Consider the following 18,106-nt stretch of genomic DNA (forward strand, 5'->3'; position numbering starts at 1 on the left):
AAGAAACATGCACAGCTGTCTCTCGCCCAACCTTTGTGCAACTCAAAACCTTCTTCACCGTAGGACAGGCATGCCCTGCTTTGGGGTGTTAAAGGACAGCCGCTCTTGCGATTCTTTCTTCCAAGGACCTTCCCCTCCTCTCGTGTCTCTGGCCTGTTATTCCCCCAGAACTCATGGCCACATTTGGCACATACACTATGTACGCACAGCAGCTGTAGGGCACCCCTTGAAATGGGTCTGTGTTCGGATTCCTGCGCAGGCATCTGCAAACTGTTAGCCTTGATACATACGGGGCAACCAGGCCCCCTTGTTAACCTCGTGCCTCCTATTTGATCTCAGCCTGAATCGTCCGCTGGAGCACATCCACCATTCTCTGCCCACCAGCAATATCCTTATACTAAGATGTCAGAAGAAGCCTCTCCACTCCTTTTGCTGCTCTGGGCCAACATCGTGTCGTCCACCTGGTATGAAGGTAAGCACACCAACAACCCCATACAAGGAGGGGAAAATAGCATTAACAATATTGTAACGTAGAAAGAGCCTCGCTGACATCCGTCCTCTCTTACAGGGAACAGTCCTCTATTTAAAAGACTGCCAGACCACCCACCCTTTGAGAGAGTCTTTTATTTAGGTGGCCAATTCCAGTGTAAGAACAATCAGCTGTAAGAACTGTAGTTGTATCAATCTACAATTACAACAAAACGAAAGAAACAGCTACAAAGAATAACCCCGATCGTCAGCAACAAAAACGAAAAACAGGGAAATGCAGATGCAATTGCACTGACTGTTCCCAGCACCACTGATTTTAAAAAATAATAATAATTAACACTTGTTTTTACATAGGCCTGTAAATATAAGCAGTCCATATGTTCACATAAGCATCCAGACAAAATCAACAGCAGTTAAGATATACTTCAAATGCAGCAAGAGCCGTGTGATCTTTGGGCCATAAAGAAATAAAGAGAAAAGAACAGAGAGCAAAAAGAGTTACCTGAACAACAGTGTAACATGAGCCCTGTGGGGAGGGTGTCCAGGAATCCTCTTTTACAGAGGATAGTCCCCTGTTTGAAAGGCTACTAGGGGACCATCGTTTCCTTGAGGGAGTCCTCCATTTGAAGGCCTGTCCTATCCAGTTCCAGGATAAAGATAATGAACCATCAGAACTGCTTCTAGAAAGATGCTACATCTGTGTGCCCACCTGTCTAGCCTGCTGGCCAGATGCAAACTGTTGATGGCTAATGGTTCTTAGCTTCCATCCTAAAGCCAGAATCAGACAGGATCACACCTTCAGATACAGGACCATCCTCTGGAAAAGTGACCCCATGGAGACCTACAAGGACTTGGTGATCTCCTGCCGGTCAGCAAGGACCACAGTGATGCCGATGAACCAAGGGTCTAGCATGGCTTGAGACAGGCCCTTTTATGTTCACATCTGCTTTGTAACCATTTCTTTGCTCCTTTTCCATCTAGCTCAACCGGATTGTAAAGGTCTGCCCTTACAATACCAGACTTGGGCTTCTTCCTCAAAGCAGCCAATTTCCCCTGAAAAACCTGAAGGGATCGGTGACAGAAAGTAGGGAAGCAGCTGGACCTCCCCACATCCCTCAGCTGCTGCACCACGAAATTGTGCCCGTTCAGAAACTATCCTTCGGCTAAAGGTGGTATCTGTGTTGCTGGAGGTAAAGCAGCCAGACAGATGAGTCCATCTGGGGTTAGTGCCATCTCGGGAGACGAGTAAATATAACTTGCCGCTCCAACATTCAGTAGAGGAAGCTAAATTTTTCCACATACCCCGTCTCTGGCTGATGAAGAGAGCACTTGGCAAGCGATGGTTTGCCTGGAGCAGTTACAGACAGTAAGCAGAGAGAGGAAGAGAAACCTCCTTCCTTTCCCAGCTAAGCTACTGAGTTTCTTCCACTCTTGGGCTTGCTGTCCCATTAAAAACCCATCCTTGTCTAGTCGCTGAGGGGCAAGCAAATGTTTCTGGGAGACGTAGTTCTTCTTACTGCAATTGTTTATGAGCCTCCAGGAAAAGTGAGGACAGATGTGCTTGGTCAGATGTGCCTGAGGCTGAAAAGGCACTGTCTTGATAGGCTTGGCACTTTTTCCTGGCTGGGCTGCTGTGACATTAGTAGCAGTAGGCTAAAGAGCCTTGCAGTGAAGCGTGTGACTCCATCTTCCTTCAGGGTTGCATTGTCTTTGCCCAGTTGGGGGTGCCTTAGAATGTACCTTGCCAACAGAGTCCCTGTGTGATGGGCTCTGGTGTTTCTGGGGATGCTGGAGCATGTGTGCCTCTTTCTTGCTATGTTTACTGGTTACTTGTCTTTCCCCTCCCAGACTGAGGATGCATTTGATATGACAAACACTCTGCCAGCTTATTTCCAATTCATTAGGGCTACTCTGCCCTTTTGGTGCTCTAATAAATAAATTCTGGGCTTGGCTTAGAATAGGCTGGCCACCCTGAATGGCCAAAAAAGAGGAAATGCTTCACCAAAAGAGAGGATCAATGAGAAGAGTTATTTGCATAACATTGCAAATGCTCATATATTTCATTCTGTACTGCCCAATAGTTGAAGCTCTAGATAGTTTACAAGAGTTCCTAAAACACAACTATAATGCAGTACAACAATTTCCCCCAAAAATACAACTCCTAAAAACAATTTGACAGCTAAAACGTCTAAAACAGAATAGGCCTGTTAAAAACACCTGATGTGTATGCCCATGTGTGCATAAGCATAGGAATTATTATAATGTAAACAGACTTTCTGTTCATTTCCCCACAGTGAGGCAGACTGTGACAGCTAACCTGTGTGCCAGCCTTTTCCGTCTGTTGTCCAGGTGCTCGCTGCTGATGCCAAGAGCCCTTATGCTTGTTTAGCTTTCACCTGGAATTGGGCAGAACAGCCCTTCCAATAGCGATGCCTTCAGATAGAGGACTGTCCGCTGTAAGAGGACACCCACCCACCCTGGCCTGGCCTAACCCATCTCAGGGCTTCCAGCAATGGACTGTGCGTGAGTGAGCTGGTTTCGATGTCCGCATTCCAGCTTCGAGAGGGGGTGGCCTGTGCCAATCCTTTTTATGGCCCCCTGCGCAGCAACTGCTGTGGCCCCGGGGGGCTGATTCAGCCTTTTCCCTTTAGGAGGTGGCAAGACAGAGTCAGATTTTCCCCTGAGGTTGTGGCATGAGAACCTGACACTGAAGACAGACGGTAACATTTAGGCGAGGGGGAAAGTGGCGTGCTGCAGGAAACGGTTGAACATGGTGTGTACAGACTCCCCTGGGCCACTGCTGGTTTCTCCGGCGTCTGGGCAAGGCCTCTGCCCCTCTCTGGCCCCACTGCTTCACTGAGCAGAACAATGGGGAGTGTCTTAGCCAGTGAGAGCAAAGTTGCAGACGGGAAAAAATGGTATGGCGAAAATCCAAAATCAACAGTAACGCAGCATCTCAGCAACCGTTTGAAACGCCCCAAAGTCGTGGCCCAGCTTTTGCAAGTCCTTCTAGGGGTCAAGCGAATCGGGGAGATGGGAGGAAGAAAGGTAAGCATTCCCGAAATGTCCCACTTGGTCCTGTGACTGTGTGCTTGAGCGCTCTGCTCTGCCTGTGTGACAGAAAAACAGCCCCGCACATCGCAAGTGAACGTGCAAAGCTGAAGGCCAAGCTAGAGCTCTTCTCTCCGGCAGCCTCACTGTGGATGCAGCTGGGATGCTTTTCTGGGAAGGAGCTTTTCCTTCGAGGGAGGGCCGCTGGAAGCAGCACAGTGGGGAAGTAGTCCGACCATGAGATGAGCCGTTCAGGTGGAAGGGGCTGCCCTCCAGCCAAGATGCCTGCCACATTCCCTGGAAGCACTTCCGTGGGTTAACTCTACCCAACTCTGCCTGCCCTCTCCATGTAGCAGGAACCTCCACCCAGGCCTGAATGTGTGCTCAGTTTTAGCCTGGGGTCAGCCCTGCAGGCACCAGGCTTCAAGGGAGAGGGGGCCAGAGTCCGCTGCCCTCTTCCATCCTCTTCATCATCACCACTGTGGCCCGCTCGTTTCTTGTTCTTCTGGGCAGGGACAGGTCGTGGATAGGAACTTGGACAAAAGGTTTCTGCTGGGGGTCATCCTCCCTCAGGGCCACCCCCTGGGCTCTGGTAGCAGCCGCTCTCCAAGCAACAGCATCTAGCCACGGTTAACCCAAAGCACCAGGGTGAGCATCAGCAGTGGGCGCAACCAGAGACGAGGCTGGGTGGCGTGATGCACAGGAGCTGCTGCACCTGCGCCACACTCCTGGAGCTTCTCCCAGGTGCCTCCCACTCACCTGGAGAGGCCAGTTGAAGCACCACAGGGAGCAGAAGGAAAGGGCAAGCAAGCACGAAGGAAGGGCCACTGGCCTCCACAAGTGAGTGGATGCCCAGGGATGTCGGTGCACTCAGGCCAGCTCTGGACGCTCGTGTCAGGGGCGAAAAAGAGTCTGTGGGAGCGTGGGCTTAAAAGGACTCTCCCTGTTTATTTAGACATACAGGAAATCTGTGCCTCATGGAGCCAGTCTCCCCGCCCCCACACCAGAAGGGACTACCAAGATGGAGTCTGTACTCGTAGATGCTTTTATAAGCTATTAGTTCCATCCGCAGTTTGGGGAGGGGAGCGGGGACAAGTAGGCCGTTTGCTAAAGGCACATGAGAATAAAACAAGTGGGTTCAATGGGATTAGGACAACACAAAGAGAAGAACCTTCCGGACAGGTAAATAATTAGCATTTCTAAGAGTGGACCTCCAGAGGACAGGCAAACATTAGCACCTCTACGGCGTGACTGGGAAGCAAGACTTGCAACATGGATTCCTGATCTGATCAGGAAACCCATCCTAAGTCCAAAGCTGTTCTTACGGTGTCCGGCTTTCAGCAGCCATATCAAGGCAAGGCTTTTGCTCATTTTGTCGTGACGCCTCCCTCCCTCCGAAACACACAAAAGAGGCTGTCTGAAAATAACTGATGCTACTCAAAGCAGAACAGAAAATGGCTATGTATGGACACACCTAGTCCAGGTGCAGAATATCCAAAGCTGGCTGCATTATTCCGGCACTGGAGGCAGAAAATCCCACAAACACCTCTCCCCACAAATAAAAATATGAGGATGATAACCTTGCATCTCTCTCCCACATTTCTTCCTCATGCAAGGAACCCAAGGCAACCTAGAAGGTTCTCTTCCATTTTATCTGTGTAACAACAACCCTGAATGGTAGGCTAGGCTGAGTGGCAGTGACTGGCCCCTTGGGCTTCATGGCCAGTAAGTGACCATTTTCTGCGCAGCGTGTTCTCTGATCCCTACGAGGCGGGCTTTTCTTCTAGGTGGAGGCGATGGGAAAGCAGCGATTCTGTGCCAGACTTTATAGCATCTTTCAAGTGCCAGGTTTCTGCTTTAAGCAAATCATGAGGTCCAGCCTGAGCCACTGGGACAGCTGGCTTTCTGCTCAGCAAAGATGCGGTTTCAGGGCGGAAGCAGGGGAAGTGTGCCTCATTTCAGGCATGAGTAGCTGAGTCCGTTCTCAAGTTGGAGCTGCAGTGAATCAGAGAAGTGGCTGGCTGGAGGAGCAGATGATCCGTGCCCCCAGGAATGAGAGGGAGCCCAGTGGAAAAGTGACCTCATGGGGCTGGAATGCCACCCAGCCAGCTTTCTTCTTCCTTTCATTCATTCAGGATCCAAATGCTGTTTGGGATATTTTTGTCTCCATGCGTGTCTCTGTGCATTTTTGCAGAAATGGTGAAGGCTTCAGAAACGTTTTGTCTGAAATGCCAGTGCCCACCTCCCCGGCTGCTGCCCCAAAAGAGAGAGATGCTTTGTCATACTTCCGAGGCCGGCTTCAAAGTGACCCAGTGGGTGTTTTAATGCAGAAGACGATTGGGTTGTAGTGTAGCAGCTTTGCTTTTCCAGAGATCATCATCATCTACAAACAGGATCCCAGATTCTCTTTAGGCCCTGCACTGGAAAACTGACCAGACACCTCATTCCAAAGCATGTTTTCCACATGGTCAATACCCAAAGGATCACTGTAGAAAGAATCCCATAAATGCCAAACATTACATCACGGTACACATACACGTTCAATGTCTTACACTGAGTCAGTTCATGGTTCTAACTAGGCCAGTATTTTCTGCTCCAACAAGGAGCACATGGCCAAAGCTTTGGTCAATTTCGGCATGTTTTTAAACTTTTTAAAGACTTTAAATAGCAGCCACCAGGGCAGGGGAGGCTGATCACAGTCGGGACCTTGAGGAAGATGGAGTGATGTCATGCATCATGCCCGGATCCCAGCAAAAAATCCTCTTTGCCTTTCTGCTACTGCCAGTGGTGTTATTTGACTGCCTTCCCCAAAGATGCCATCCATGCCACAAAACAGAATTGAGTGGCACCAGCTCCCACATTTCACATAACGTGCATTCTGGGACATCTTCACCTGCAGCTGCTGTGGCCGCTCTCCTAGTCCGTCCTTCAGGCAGCTGCTTGCACATTGACAAAACATAGGACAGAGATTTCAACAAGATGTGTTGGGTTCTTGACAAGCACAGGCAAAAATATCTCAAATGGAAAAATAACCTAGCAGCACTTTATGAAGAAATAAGCCAGTCAAGTCAACCAGAGGAGATACATGTATATAGGCCAAACGCAAAGGAACTGCGCCAAACATAACCAAACACAAAGCTTTTATCGTATTCCATCTCCACTTAATAATTTTATCATTTACCCCTTTCTAATCCCTTAGGCGCCTTGCACCAGTCTAGCATTCTTACCTCTATATGACCCATAAACAAAAGGAAGTCAGAGTTCATTCTTGACCCTTTCGTGTTATCTTCTCACCATCTTCCCAATTTGCAGCTGAGTTACTACCTAAATTAGCCATTTGATCCTACATGATTCGACACTATCTATTCCTCTATAACTGTTTCTTGTCAAGGCTGAGAAACAAAGAAAGGAGAATTTATGCTCTTTGTCCAACAGATGCACTTTAAGAAATAATGGCTCCATTTTAAATAGGAGCTCCCTGTCGTGAGGCGCAGTCTGCTGTACAGGTCGGGGATGGATGGATTGGGTTCGAACAGGCCTTTCTGAGTTTTGCAGATTGGTGGGCATCTGTCATTCCACCACCCACCACCCACTCACTGACAATCAGATTACATTGTGGGAGAATTGTGTTTGTTTGCAAACATGCTTAAATTCGAATGTTCACCTGGTCTAGCACACCCTTGTGCAAAAAAGCTCCACAGAAATCTAATCTCATTTGAGCTGCTTACAGATTTCTCCAGCATGCCTCATTCAAGGTCCCCGTCGCTCTCCTTGTTTATGGCTCTTTATTTTTAAACCGGTCTTGAAATGGGCATAGCCCTCCAAATAGGGGACTGTCCTCCATAAAATTGGCCACCGTAGCTCTCCTGGTGATACTTGCAAAACCTGGCTTTCCCCTTAGAGCAAGATACTCGTCCTCCACCTTACCCTGATCCTGCATTTGGGATGAAATAGATGGATGCCGGAGGTATGGCAATTGTATGGAAACCCAGTGTTGGTGTCAAACTCCATGGGGTCATGTGAGCCTCAAGATACCTGCAGGGGGCAAGGCAGTTCTCACCCCCACCAGCAGCTCATTTTCAGTCGCCTTCTAGAATGGATTCCAATCTTATTCCAAGGACAGGTGCAACCGCACAAGTACCATATTATTTATTTGGATGATCTGTAACTCGCTTTTCCTGGAGTGGGACTATTTCTAGGGTCTCTTTTGAAGTGCTGAACAGTCCTAAGAGGTACAAAATGTTTCACTCTTCACTTGCAACAAATAAGGAGAACTTTATGCCCGTGGTCCATGCAGTCCATGGGAAATGCCATGTAGCCTGCCAGCTTCTTCCCCATATCCCATTTTCTTCTCCTGGTGATTAAGATGGGGCATCTTTCAGGCTGTTCTGGGCAGTTGGGTTAAAATAGCAAACTATCACAGCTGGACTTTGGCATCCGAAAGAGGGAACTCCCCTTAATTTAAGGAAGGTTTGGTTCCACTTAACGGAATAGACGTCGGGAAGTCTTTCGCTGGAGTGACCAGCAGTCTGCCTGGAATGTGTGGTTCATGAACAGACCTAAGCTGTCCTCTGGCAATCTCCGTTCCCATGACACTTCCTGTGCGGAATAGACCTGGCAGGAGAAGCTATTTAGTCTAGTGGAGCATGCTACCAACCTCACCCAGACAGTAGCCTGTGGGGAAATGTTTGTGCAAGAGCCCTTTTCTGGGGATAGGCGCTCCAATAAGCATAGCTTCTTCGGAGATCAGGTAGCCAGTTCCCACACCTGCACAGCATGCTGATGCTGACATGAAACAATGGGTCTGGTGCCCTCACACTTCCCTGAGTGGCAGAAATCTTTAGATCAGCTTTGCAGGAGAAGCTTGCTCATCGTGTATTTGGGAGACGTATTGATTTTGCAGGCCAATGTAGCGCAGGAAGGTGGGCAGGACTGGCCCAGAAGGAAAGGCGAGCAAATGAGAAGACAACTGCATCAAGAGAGAGGAGCTGAGTTTCTCTGGGGAAGGCCTGAACTGAGAGCATTTTGCCCTCACAGCCCATAAAAGCCTGGCAGTTTACAATATGTTGGTTAAAATTATGTATGTATGCACAAACAAGGCAAACGGGAAGCAGTTCACCTCTTCGTCCTGCGGGCAACACAGCCGCTAGATCCTGCAGTGCATTTGTTTCCCAACTTTTTATTCACACAGTCCTCTTCCTGCTTGCCATTTTATCCTTACAACAGAAAGGTTTAGCTAAGTTGGTGTCTGGAATCCCAGCTCCAAGATCCTCCGAGTTTTTTAGCGCAGAAAAAATGCAGCATTTAATCCTGACGGCAAAAGAGAGATTTCCCCTTGTGCACTTGTGCTGCTCTGCAAAATCACAGTGCTACGTAGCGGTTCGATGGTAGAAAAGCAGGAAAAGAACTCCTCCTCGTGCGATGTTTGGATCTCAGTTCTGGCCTGGAGCCAAAAGGAGATATGGTGCATTGACAGCCCTGTATAGAAAAGCCCATGAATTGCTCAAAAGTTTGTTTGTGACTTTGTCACATTTCTTAGCATTTTATTCAAGGTGCTTGCATTAACTGCTTCATGGTTGTTGTTCTAGTGGACAGCACAGCTACTTACCCTAATATTTGTCTGGCACATTTGCATCCATAGTAATAGAAGATTCTTTCAAGCAGATCAAGGACAGTGAAGCCAATTAAGGACAAGACCAAAAATAAATGAAAGTAAGACCCTCCCTGGTCCTCTGGGGCCTTGAAGCAGATTCAGAGCCATTTTAGCATGGCCCTTAATGGCACCAATTGGGGCCCAATCCTGAGATACAGGAAAGCATAGTCATGGACCATTCTGGAAATAAGCATTGCCCTGTTTCTTTCCTCTGTCATTTTAGGCTCTGGCTACTTTGCTGCACAAAGGCAGACCAATGAGGTGCACATTGAGGAAACCTCACAGGTTCTTGCTCCAGAATATCAAGGTAGGAGCTCCTGGACTGATGCAGGTGGAACCAGAGAGCTGCAGAATCCTGTGCTGCCCCTCCGGGTTCTCCTTTCCCTTCCCACTGGTGGGGACTTGGAGTTCTGTGCACCTCCATTTGGGTGGGGGCACCTTTTGCTGCTCTGCTCCAGACAGAAAAAAATAAGGCCCTACTGCATAGGAGTACAGTCTAAAAACAAAGAGCACCAACCCATAACAGTCAAACAATGATTTTACTGGGGCTGAAAAGGACCGAAATATGGCTGGGCATAAAAGCATCACCTGATATGGGTACCAAGGCCCTGTCTTTGGCAGCCACACAGCTTATTTCCCAAGCCAAGGGCTCCCTGAGCAGGACATTGGGAGAAGATCTCAGGTAGGTATGGGGCTGGTGGCTTCTCGGATCACAACAGATTTCGCCCTCACCGGACAGAAGCTACAGAGCTCTCCACCTCTGCTCTCCTCCTCCTAGTTCCACAGTGGTGCTACGTACTGAAGGTGTACCATGGGGAGGCGACCTGCTATTCCCCCCGAGGCGGGAACTACCGCAGCAGCATGGGGACCCGCTGCGAGCTCTCCTGCGACCGTGGCTACCGCCTGATCGGCCAGCGGTCGGTGCAGTGCTTGCTGAACCGGCACTGGTCTGGAGCCGCCTACTGCAGACGTGAGTTTGCCTTCTGTGGCCTGTTCAAAGTTGCGCTGTGCTCACACGTGTGTGCATGCATGCACACGTACACATAAAGAATAAACAGCCTGGAGATGTGGCGGAATAGTCTATTAGGTGCAGAACTGAGTGACTTTGGGCCTGGGACAGACTCTTGGCCCAACTGGGTGGTGGTTGTGGGGACAAGCCTGGAGAGAATTATGGAAGCTTCCTTGAGGTCCTTGGAAGGAGAGAATGATAATTAAGAATAATGATCAGGTGGGCACTGAGGGCTTGCGCCAGGTGTTCTGGCAGGAGGACCTGTGTGCTTTGACCCCTGTACAGGCCCCTGGAACATTCATGCGCTCTGAGCTCAGCAGACTTTCCATACATTTCTCATCCCATGGCCCAGAGCAGGACAAAGTGTGTGTGTGCGGAGTGGGGAGGGGGGAGGTCGGTCCTTCAGTTTCCATGAAGTTGTTCAAAATATATGTGCAAACTTGGAGCAGGGACTGCACATCTTGCCAAATTGCCATTTTTTCAGGCAGGGGAACCTGTGCAAGTTTCCCCTCATATTAAAAATATTATACAAGTCACAGTTTATTTAAAAAATGGGATTGCGTATTCTTGGTCAACTTGGAACAGGTCAAGTTGGCATCAGCACAGGCTTGGCACAACTGTATCCGTGGGCCAAAGAGAGACAATCCTTCTGCTTGTCACTGCAGTGTCAGATTCCTAGAGGGGGGTGCGTCCTTATCTCTGCATCCCCTTAATGGCCAGAGACGGTGCTACAGCTTTGCAGATCAAGGGGTGAAGGACGCCTCCAGCCCTGGCTGGCCTTACGTTGGTAAGCTTGCTCAGTATGAGCGGCTTGCGTATGTGTAAGGTGCTAAACAGGCTCTGGTCTTTGAACCCAGGCAGTGTTGGACTTACTCAAGCAGGGATCAAATCCCCCTCCATGACCCACCCCCCAGGCATATCACCCTTCCTGACTTCTGTCTATGCGACACAGACGTGAAGATAAAACATATTAACATGGTATGTTTGGGGACAGCAAGATCAGAAATGTGGTAACACATCATTTTTTATTTCAAGAACTCTAGAAAAAATGCATTTCTGTACACTTTCTATTTTCACGCTTAGTTCTCATAGACTATTGTGCTGTTTATCACACCTCTGAGTTTATCACCTTTTTTTCTGGCAGAAAAAGTTCTCCTGTTTTTATTCTATGCCTATCAACTGCCTATCACTCATTCATTACATTTCTGTACCACTCCACAACTGAAGCTCTCTTTAACATTCAACTGTTAAAGACTGTTTATCCTGGCAGCGTGTCTTTAGCGGTTGAGTGACAGGCAGAAACTCAGCAGGTACAGCGAAGGGAGCACTTTGCTGAGTGCTGCTAACAGCCTAGGTACACCCTGCCAGGAAAAAGTGAGTGCCATCACTCCCGTACCTGCCAAGCTCACTTGTTACATCTCTTCTCCTAAAAACCAAACGATTTGGAATTTCAGTCCATCCAGTAAACCATTCTGAGATGCCAAGGAGATGAGAAGCGGGGAAAGCAAATCCAGCAACAGGTATGGGAAATGTTCAGCCTACACAAGGGAAGATTAATAGGAACATTATGGCTGCTGATATTCTCTCTCTGAAGGGCTCCTATACAAAGGAGAGAGCAGACTTAATCCCTGTTGCTCCACAGGCGAGGGAGAAGAATCAGTGCCTGGAAATTGCTGCTTTGGCTTAACTTTAAGGGAAATTTCCTTCAAGGTGAGGGAGGGTCCCAGGAGTGGAACAGAGGCTGAGATACATGGCTGCACGTTTCCTTCACTAAGCAGGGAGCTGGATTAAATTAGTTCTGCGGTCCCTCCCAACCCTAACATTTCTATGGTCCATGATCCAGCCTGTATTTTTTTCAAATTAACAGCCAACAGGTTTGAGTTTGGAACTCTTCACTGCAAAATTTGGCTTAGTTCAGAGCTGGTTTAATAAGAAACATTCCCCTCCAAAACATCCTGGGAATTGTAGTTTCGTGCGGAGAGTACGTAAGAACCCGCACTTTGCATCCGCAGAGATTCGGTGCCATACGCTGCCAGCGATCCACCATGGCTCATACCAGTGTTCGGACGGCGTGAAGGTTGACTCTCACTGTGACTACACCTGCCAGCCCGGGTACCACCTGGAGGGCGATCGCAGCCGCATGTGCATGGACGACGGACGCTGGAGCGGTGGCGATCCAATTTGTGTAGGTAAATTCTCACCCTTCCCGGGACCAGCTGTGGTCTTTGCATGACAGTCAGTTTTCAATGGGAAGTCACAGCTGCCCTGCACTCACTTGCTAGCTCTGTCCTAACCATCCCCTTCCTCTTCCCGTTGACACGACCGAGAAGCACCCCAAAAACAATATCAGGAAAATGCGGCATTCCAAAGCTTCCTAATCAGTAGAAAACTTCAGGTTCTTTAGAAATATTGCTATTACAACTGAGATCTGCAACAAAATGTTGCAGAGGGAAGTATCCCTTTTCTGGGTGCCAAACAGCCAGCGACTCATGCCCTTTTTAGTTTTTCTTTGGAATGCTGTACTCCGTTCTCCCTCCTCTGCCCGGCTCCCAGGCCTTTCCTCCATCAGTCTGCAAACATTCTGTGACTATGACTCTTTGTGCTGAGTACCCACACACTTATTTCTCACACCAAAAACACTGAATTGCTGCCCACCTTGCTGTGAAGACCCTCCTCCAACCAAGCCTGCTGACACCTCCCTCTTGTCCCTGCGGGTGCCGTTTTGTCTGTGTGGCAGCCCACACCCAGTGAATGGGATTTCTAGTTTGGGAAAGGCTCTAATGATTTTTTGTATGAAAATATGTGCATGTGTTTCCCCTCCTTCCGATCCTGGCAGAGCATTTCCCAAGGATCTCTGGTCAGAGGGAGTTACTGTTGAACTACCTAGGATATTCCTCTCGATGGCTTATTATTCCTCAGTTGCCTTCACCAGGACCAGCTTGCTCCTCAGTTAGTTACTGTCCATTAGCACTAATTCACAATTAACTTCAGTATAGCTTGAAGTGCCTGATCCTGTGTAGTCTTGGAAGCTAAGCAGTGTCAGGCCTGTTGGAGTCTGAGTGGGAGACTTCAGTCCTGCATTGAGCATTGAGTTGGGCCTAATGGACTTCGACTTCCAGCTGTATGATTCCGTGATCTGCTCTTGGTTTCTTAGAGGACCCAGGATTGCTGGGCAGTGTCGTGTTCTGTGCTCCCCCTTTCTTGTGACCTCCCCACACTCTGTTTTTGCCCGATCAAGATCTCAGTGCAGGGACATTTTGGGTGATGCTGTAGTGAAGATGGTCCACCAGGCTGGCCCTGCCATTCTGGTGGAGGTGGAAGCGTTCCGTCCTGCTGCTCATTTCCACAGAGTCCCTTCCGATTCTACCCAAGCAGACATAGAGCCTCCCAAGATCCGATGCCCCGACTCTCGGGAGCGAATGGCAGAACCCGGGAAGCTGACGGCCACCGTGTACTGGGATCCCCCTCGGGCAAAGGACTCTGCAGACGGCAGCATCAAACAGTGAGTTTGCGGGGAGGCTCCCGGAACCGTTGCCTGTCAAGCTCAACACGCCGTTTGTGGTCCTCTGGGGCTGCAGTGGGAGGGAGGGTGAAACCCGCCTGTTGGGGATGCCACCTGGATGGACCTCTCTGTCTTCTGAGTTCAGCATCACGCTCCGGGGCCCAGAACCAGGATCCGAGTTGCCCGAAGGGGAGCACATCATTCGCTACACGGTCTACGACCAGGCGTTCAACCGAGCCAGCTGCAAATTTTCTGTGAGGGTCCAAGGTAAAGTCCAGGACACCAGCTTTTGCTCATCTCCCAGGGGCAACCAACACATTCCCTTCGATCCCCATGTGTCCACACACCTATGTCCGCATCCCCCACCACCGCCACCACGGAGGATTGGTGATGTCCCAGCCTTTCCAGCGTTCTCTATTTAAATGTTGTTTAGTTTTTTTAATATAAAGACACTAATTTGTATATACCAGTAGCAAAAAATACGCACAAAACGTGTGCACACAAGCACACAACTTTCTAGCAGTTATTCATAGGTTTTGACAAAAGTGGAACAGATGTTCAACTATCCATGTGAAGGTTGTGCCTATTCGGATATGGAAAACACTGTAAGGATCTCGGTTCGTAGCATTTAGGAGGTGAGAGCTAATCCCTCTAGTCTTTTAATGGTCAAGAGGACACAGCCAATCCATTTATCCTGACCATTCATTCATTAATTTCCATATAGCAGGTACATTTTTTGAAAAAGCTCGTGCATATCAAGGATGATTAAGGAATGTTCTATTACAAAATATATCCATATACTAAGCTTCTAAAAAGGAACAATTCCTGGACATGGCCAAAACTTCTATTTTAAAGATACATTCACTGCGCTACAATTGCCAGTAAGTAACTTAATTGGACAGCCCATTATTAAGGAGATATTGTCCAATATACATGAAACAAATGTTTGGGCTGAATAAGGCAGTGCTGTGAAATCCAGGCACATGACAAATTGTGATGCCAACGGAGTGAGCACTGACTAGGCAGAACGGAGCAATGCAATTCCCCATTCCTTTCCAGCTTAAAACCCCGTATAGGACAACTCCCAAGGCAGAGCTGCCGGTAGTAAGAACTTGAACCTCAAATGGGCCTGTTTCCGTGGTTTTTGACTGGAAGGAGGATGGGGAGAGCTTCTCGAATGGAATTCGGCCTGAAAGCATTCCCACACGGCTGTTACAGCATCGGCTGCCAAGCCCGCTTCCCCCTCCTGTTCCAGCAAGGAGAACTTTCCTCATGCTGGACTCGCTTGCCTTTCCACAGTGAGCCGCTGCCCTGTTCTGAAGGCGCCGGAGCACGGCTACCTGCGCTGCTCCTCAGCCGGCAACAACTACGGCGCCACCTGCGAGTACCACTGCGACGGAGGCTACGAGCGCCAGGGCGCCCCGCTGCGGGTCTGCCAGTCCAGCCGCCAGTGGTCCGGCTCTCAGCCGACATGCGCACGTAAGGGTGCCTTGGGAGGGAGGGAGAGAGGGAGGGGAGCCACGTTCGCAGCGGCATCCAGGGCCACACATTCCACAACAGCTGGGAAAGTGTCATAAGCAGGCCCAGTGCTCTGTCTTCCACCACAGCCAGGCAGGTGCCTGTGGAAAAGTGCGACAGCCCTTCCTAGTCATCTCCCCAAAAGCAGGTATGGTACCTGCCTTGATGGCAGAGGCCATCTGTGCCCCTCTTGACCAGCAGCCACTGATCTGATCTCTGAATGACTCTAACTGCCTTGCAAAGCCGTCAACACGGGCAGCCACGGCTGCATTTTGGGGCAGCAAATGCCACAGTTTCATGCTGCATTTGTGAAGAAGCCTTTCCTTTCTTACGGCCTTGCATCTCTCCCCATCAGCTTTATTGGATGGCCCCTGGGTTCTGAGGGAGGGAGCGGTCCAGAGTGGACTCCTCCAACGCTGACTAGGAGAAATAAACCGTGTGCCGCTTTCCAGTGAGAGACACAACAGTAAGCCGGGCAATCTGGATGTCTTGGTTCCAAGTGCAAATGAGCCACAGCCAAATTGAGCTTGGTCTGAACCAAGACCTTGTGGCCCATGTGAACCACTGAATACCATTATCCTCTGGCTCCGAGTTCTGTTCCAATGAAAGCGGGGCAGGAAGGGCTGGTGGGAGGCAGATGTTCTTCAAAGTCCTCTTCCTCAGGCCCCAGATGTTCCTGCCCACATTACCATCATCAACCGCTTCCAGGCTTTAATATTCCCAAGCATCCCTGTTGGAAGCACTGGAGAAACTGTGACCTGGAAAGGCCTTTCTCCAGGGCTCTTGACGGTGTAACTTCCTCAGCGGGTGTGTGGCCATGGCCAAAAAGAACGAGTTTTTTCTTCTCTCTCACTGGGGATTGTATCAGCCATAGGTTTATCCGCTGCATTATCAGTCTCTGTAGGGACAGAGACTAACCCGTGTAATGGCTGCAGCTCCTGGCTCTGTCCGCCCTTGAAGGGAAGGCATGCTGAACGCAAAGAGGGCTGTTGGGAAGACCAGAGTCCGCAGAGTCCACATCCCCAGCGCTGCTGCTCTCCCCGCTTCACCAGTGCTGCCCACCGAGTGTTCAGCAGCAGATATAACACGCTCTGCATTCATCTCTTGCCCTCAGCCATGCAGATTAATGTGGACGTGAACTCCGCTGCCGGCCTGCTGGACCAATTCTACGAAAAGCGCCGGCTGCTCATCATCTCTGCCCCCGACCCCTCCGACCGCTACTACAAGATGCAGAATGCCATGCTGCAGGTGAAACTCCCCTCCATTTCATCCCTGGGTCTTCCCACCTCCCTGTCCCAGGCACTGGGTACGAACCACTCTGCTTCTCTTCCCACTGCAGCAAGCCACTTGCGGGCTGGACTTGCGCCACATCACGGTCGTTGAACTGGTGGGGCTGCCGCCCCACGAGGTGGGGCGGATCCGTGAACTCCAGCTCTCGGCTAACATCATTGAACAGCTCAGGTTGGTGGCAGCGGGCTCTCCATGGGGAGGGGCAGGTGAGAATCTCTCAGGAGCAGGAAGTGAGGCAGCTCAGACCTTAGATCTTAGATCAATGGCTGCAGGGTGGTTTAGATGAAAATGCTAAAGATGAAGCCCTGCCTCTTCACAGGGTGTATAATACAGTTGAACCATGTTGCCCTTCTGTGTACCAGTTCAAGGGTTGTGTGTAGCGCAGATAAAGTATCTGAACAACCAAAACAGCCTAATAAATTAGCACGAGCTTTCATTGGTTACAACCCACTTCATCAGCCCATGCAAGTGGGTGTGGAGCTTTGAGTCGCGAAAGGCAGTTAAAACAGGTAGATATATCCAAGCATTCCCTTATAAACTGCAAGGTTCACTAAATCTTTTATAACATGCACAGAATCCATCATCCTACTGAGTCTCTGATTAACACAATCCAGTTTTTCACCATCTTCTGTTCTGCAGTCTCAGTAAGAATTTGAAATCAGGGGATATCTTGATTTTGGCTTTATACAAACTTGATTTATCATGTTGTATGTTATGATTTTAGCGGTGATGAGCTGTCCAGAGAGCTTTGGCTACGGGGCAGTATAGAAATGCAATAAATACACCTGTGTTTCTGCAGGCAGTTCCTGCACATCACTCGTTCCCGCTTCAATATCGTTTTTGTGGACAAAGACGGCACAGACCGTGAGCGCTACATCCAACCTGTGACACCAGAGGAGCTCTTTTCTTTAGTCGACAACTACCTGCTGAGCAGCCACGAAGCGCTCCAGCGAGAACAGCACAGGGATGTGTGTGAGTGACCACAGGCGGCTCCATTCCGAGGAGGAACAGTGGACACCTTTGGACCTCTAAATCCCCCACCCAGGAGACAGACCGTCTCCCCCTTCATCCTTCTCTGTTGCTAGGGACCAAAACAGAAGAGGAATTGCTGGATTCACACGTTCAGGGATAGCGTAGGCCACCATCCCAGGCCTAGAAGTGGGAAAGCTGCAGCAATGCAGCTTGCCTTCACATGAGCAAGGGCAGATCGCTATTCAGGTCTCCCGGAGGGAGTTTTCAGAAGATGTGCTTCCTCTTTTCTATACACGAGTAGATTCCCTCCGAAGAGGATCACACGGGGAGAAAAGTCTGTTCCCAAGATTGCAAGTTCTCCTCATTCTGCAGAAGACTGTATGGGACTGAAGGCCCTCCAGATGATGCTGGATTCAAATTCCCATCTGCCCTGATTGGGGATGATGGGATTTGAGGTCCAACAACATAGGGAGGGCGCTGATACCCCACCCTAACTGTAGCGGAAGCCTGCTCTGTTCCTGCTCACAATAAGCTAGCAGTTCTGAAGAAAGAAGAAGTGTGCCTCTTAAAAGTATTCTGTTCATTCCTCAGTGTGTCTCCTTCCACGTACCATAAATTAAAC

General features: G+C 49.4%; 1 protein-coding gene across 1 annotated transcript; it reads left to right on the plus strand.

Annotated features, from left to right (window-relative positions):
* The first annotated feature begins 402 nt into the window (after positions 1–402).
* On the plus strand, positions 403–17,492 carry SRPX2 (sushi repeat containing protein X-linked 2). The gene is made up of 10 exons (XM_044427166.1): positions 403–472; positions 9,417–9,500; positions 9,972–10,163; positions 12,215–12,391; positions 13,578–13,704; positions 13,850–13,971; positions 15,004–15,183; positions 16,337–16,470; positions 16,562–16,683; positions 17,312–17,492. Exons 1-10 carry the CDS (start codon positions 403–405, stop codon positions 17,490–17,492), a joined length of 1,389 nt encoding a protein of 462 aa, XP_044283101.1.
* Positions 17,493–18,106: the final 614 nt, after the last annotated feature.

Source organism: Varanus komodoensis, unplaced genomic scaffold, assembly GCF_004798865.1.
Source record: "Varanus komodoensis strain SLA01 unplaced genomic scaffold, ASM479886v1 scaffold18_3, whole genome shotgun sequence".
NCBI lineage: Eukaryota > Metazoa > Chordata > Lepidosauria > Squamata > Varanidae > Varanus > Varanus komodoensis.

What these genes read in the sequence shown, in the direction of transcription:
- SRPX2 (XM_044427166.1), top strand. Translation starts at nt 403, where the DNA reads ATGTCAGAAGAAGCCTCTCCACTCCTTTTGCTGCTCTGGGCCAACATC. An exon ending in TGGCGATCCAATTTGTGTAG is followed by an intron (nt 12,392 to 13,577) that starts GTAAATTCTCAC and finishes CTACCCAAGCAG; the next exon opens with ACATAGAGCCTCCCAAGATC. An exon ending in CTCTCAGCCGACATGCGCAC is followed by an intron (nt 15,184 to 16,336) that starts GTAAGGGTGCCT and finishes TCTTGCCCTCAG; the next exon opens with CCATGCAGATTAATGTGGAC.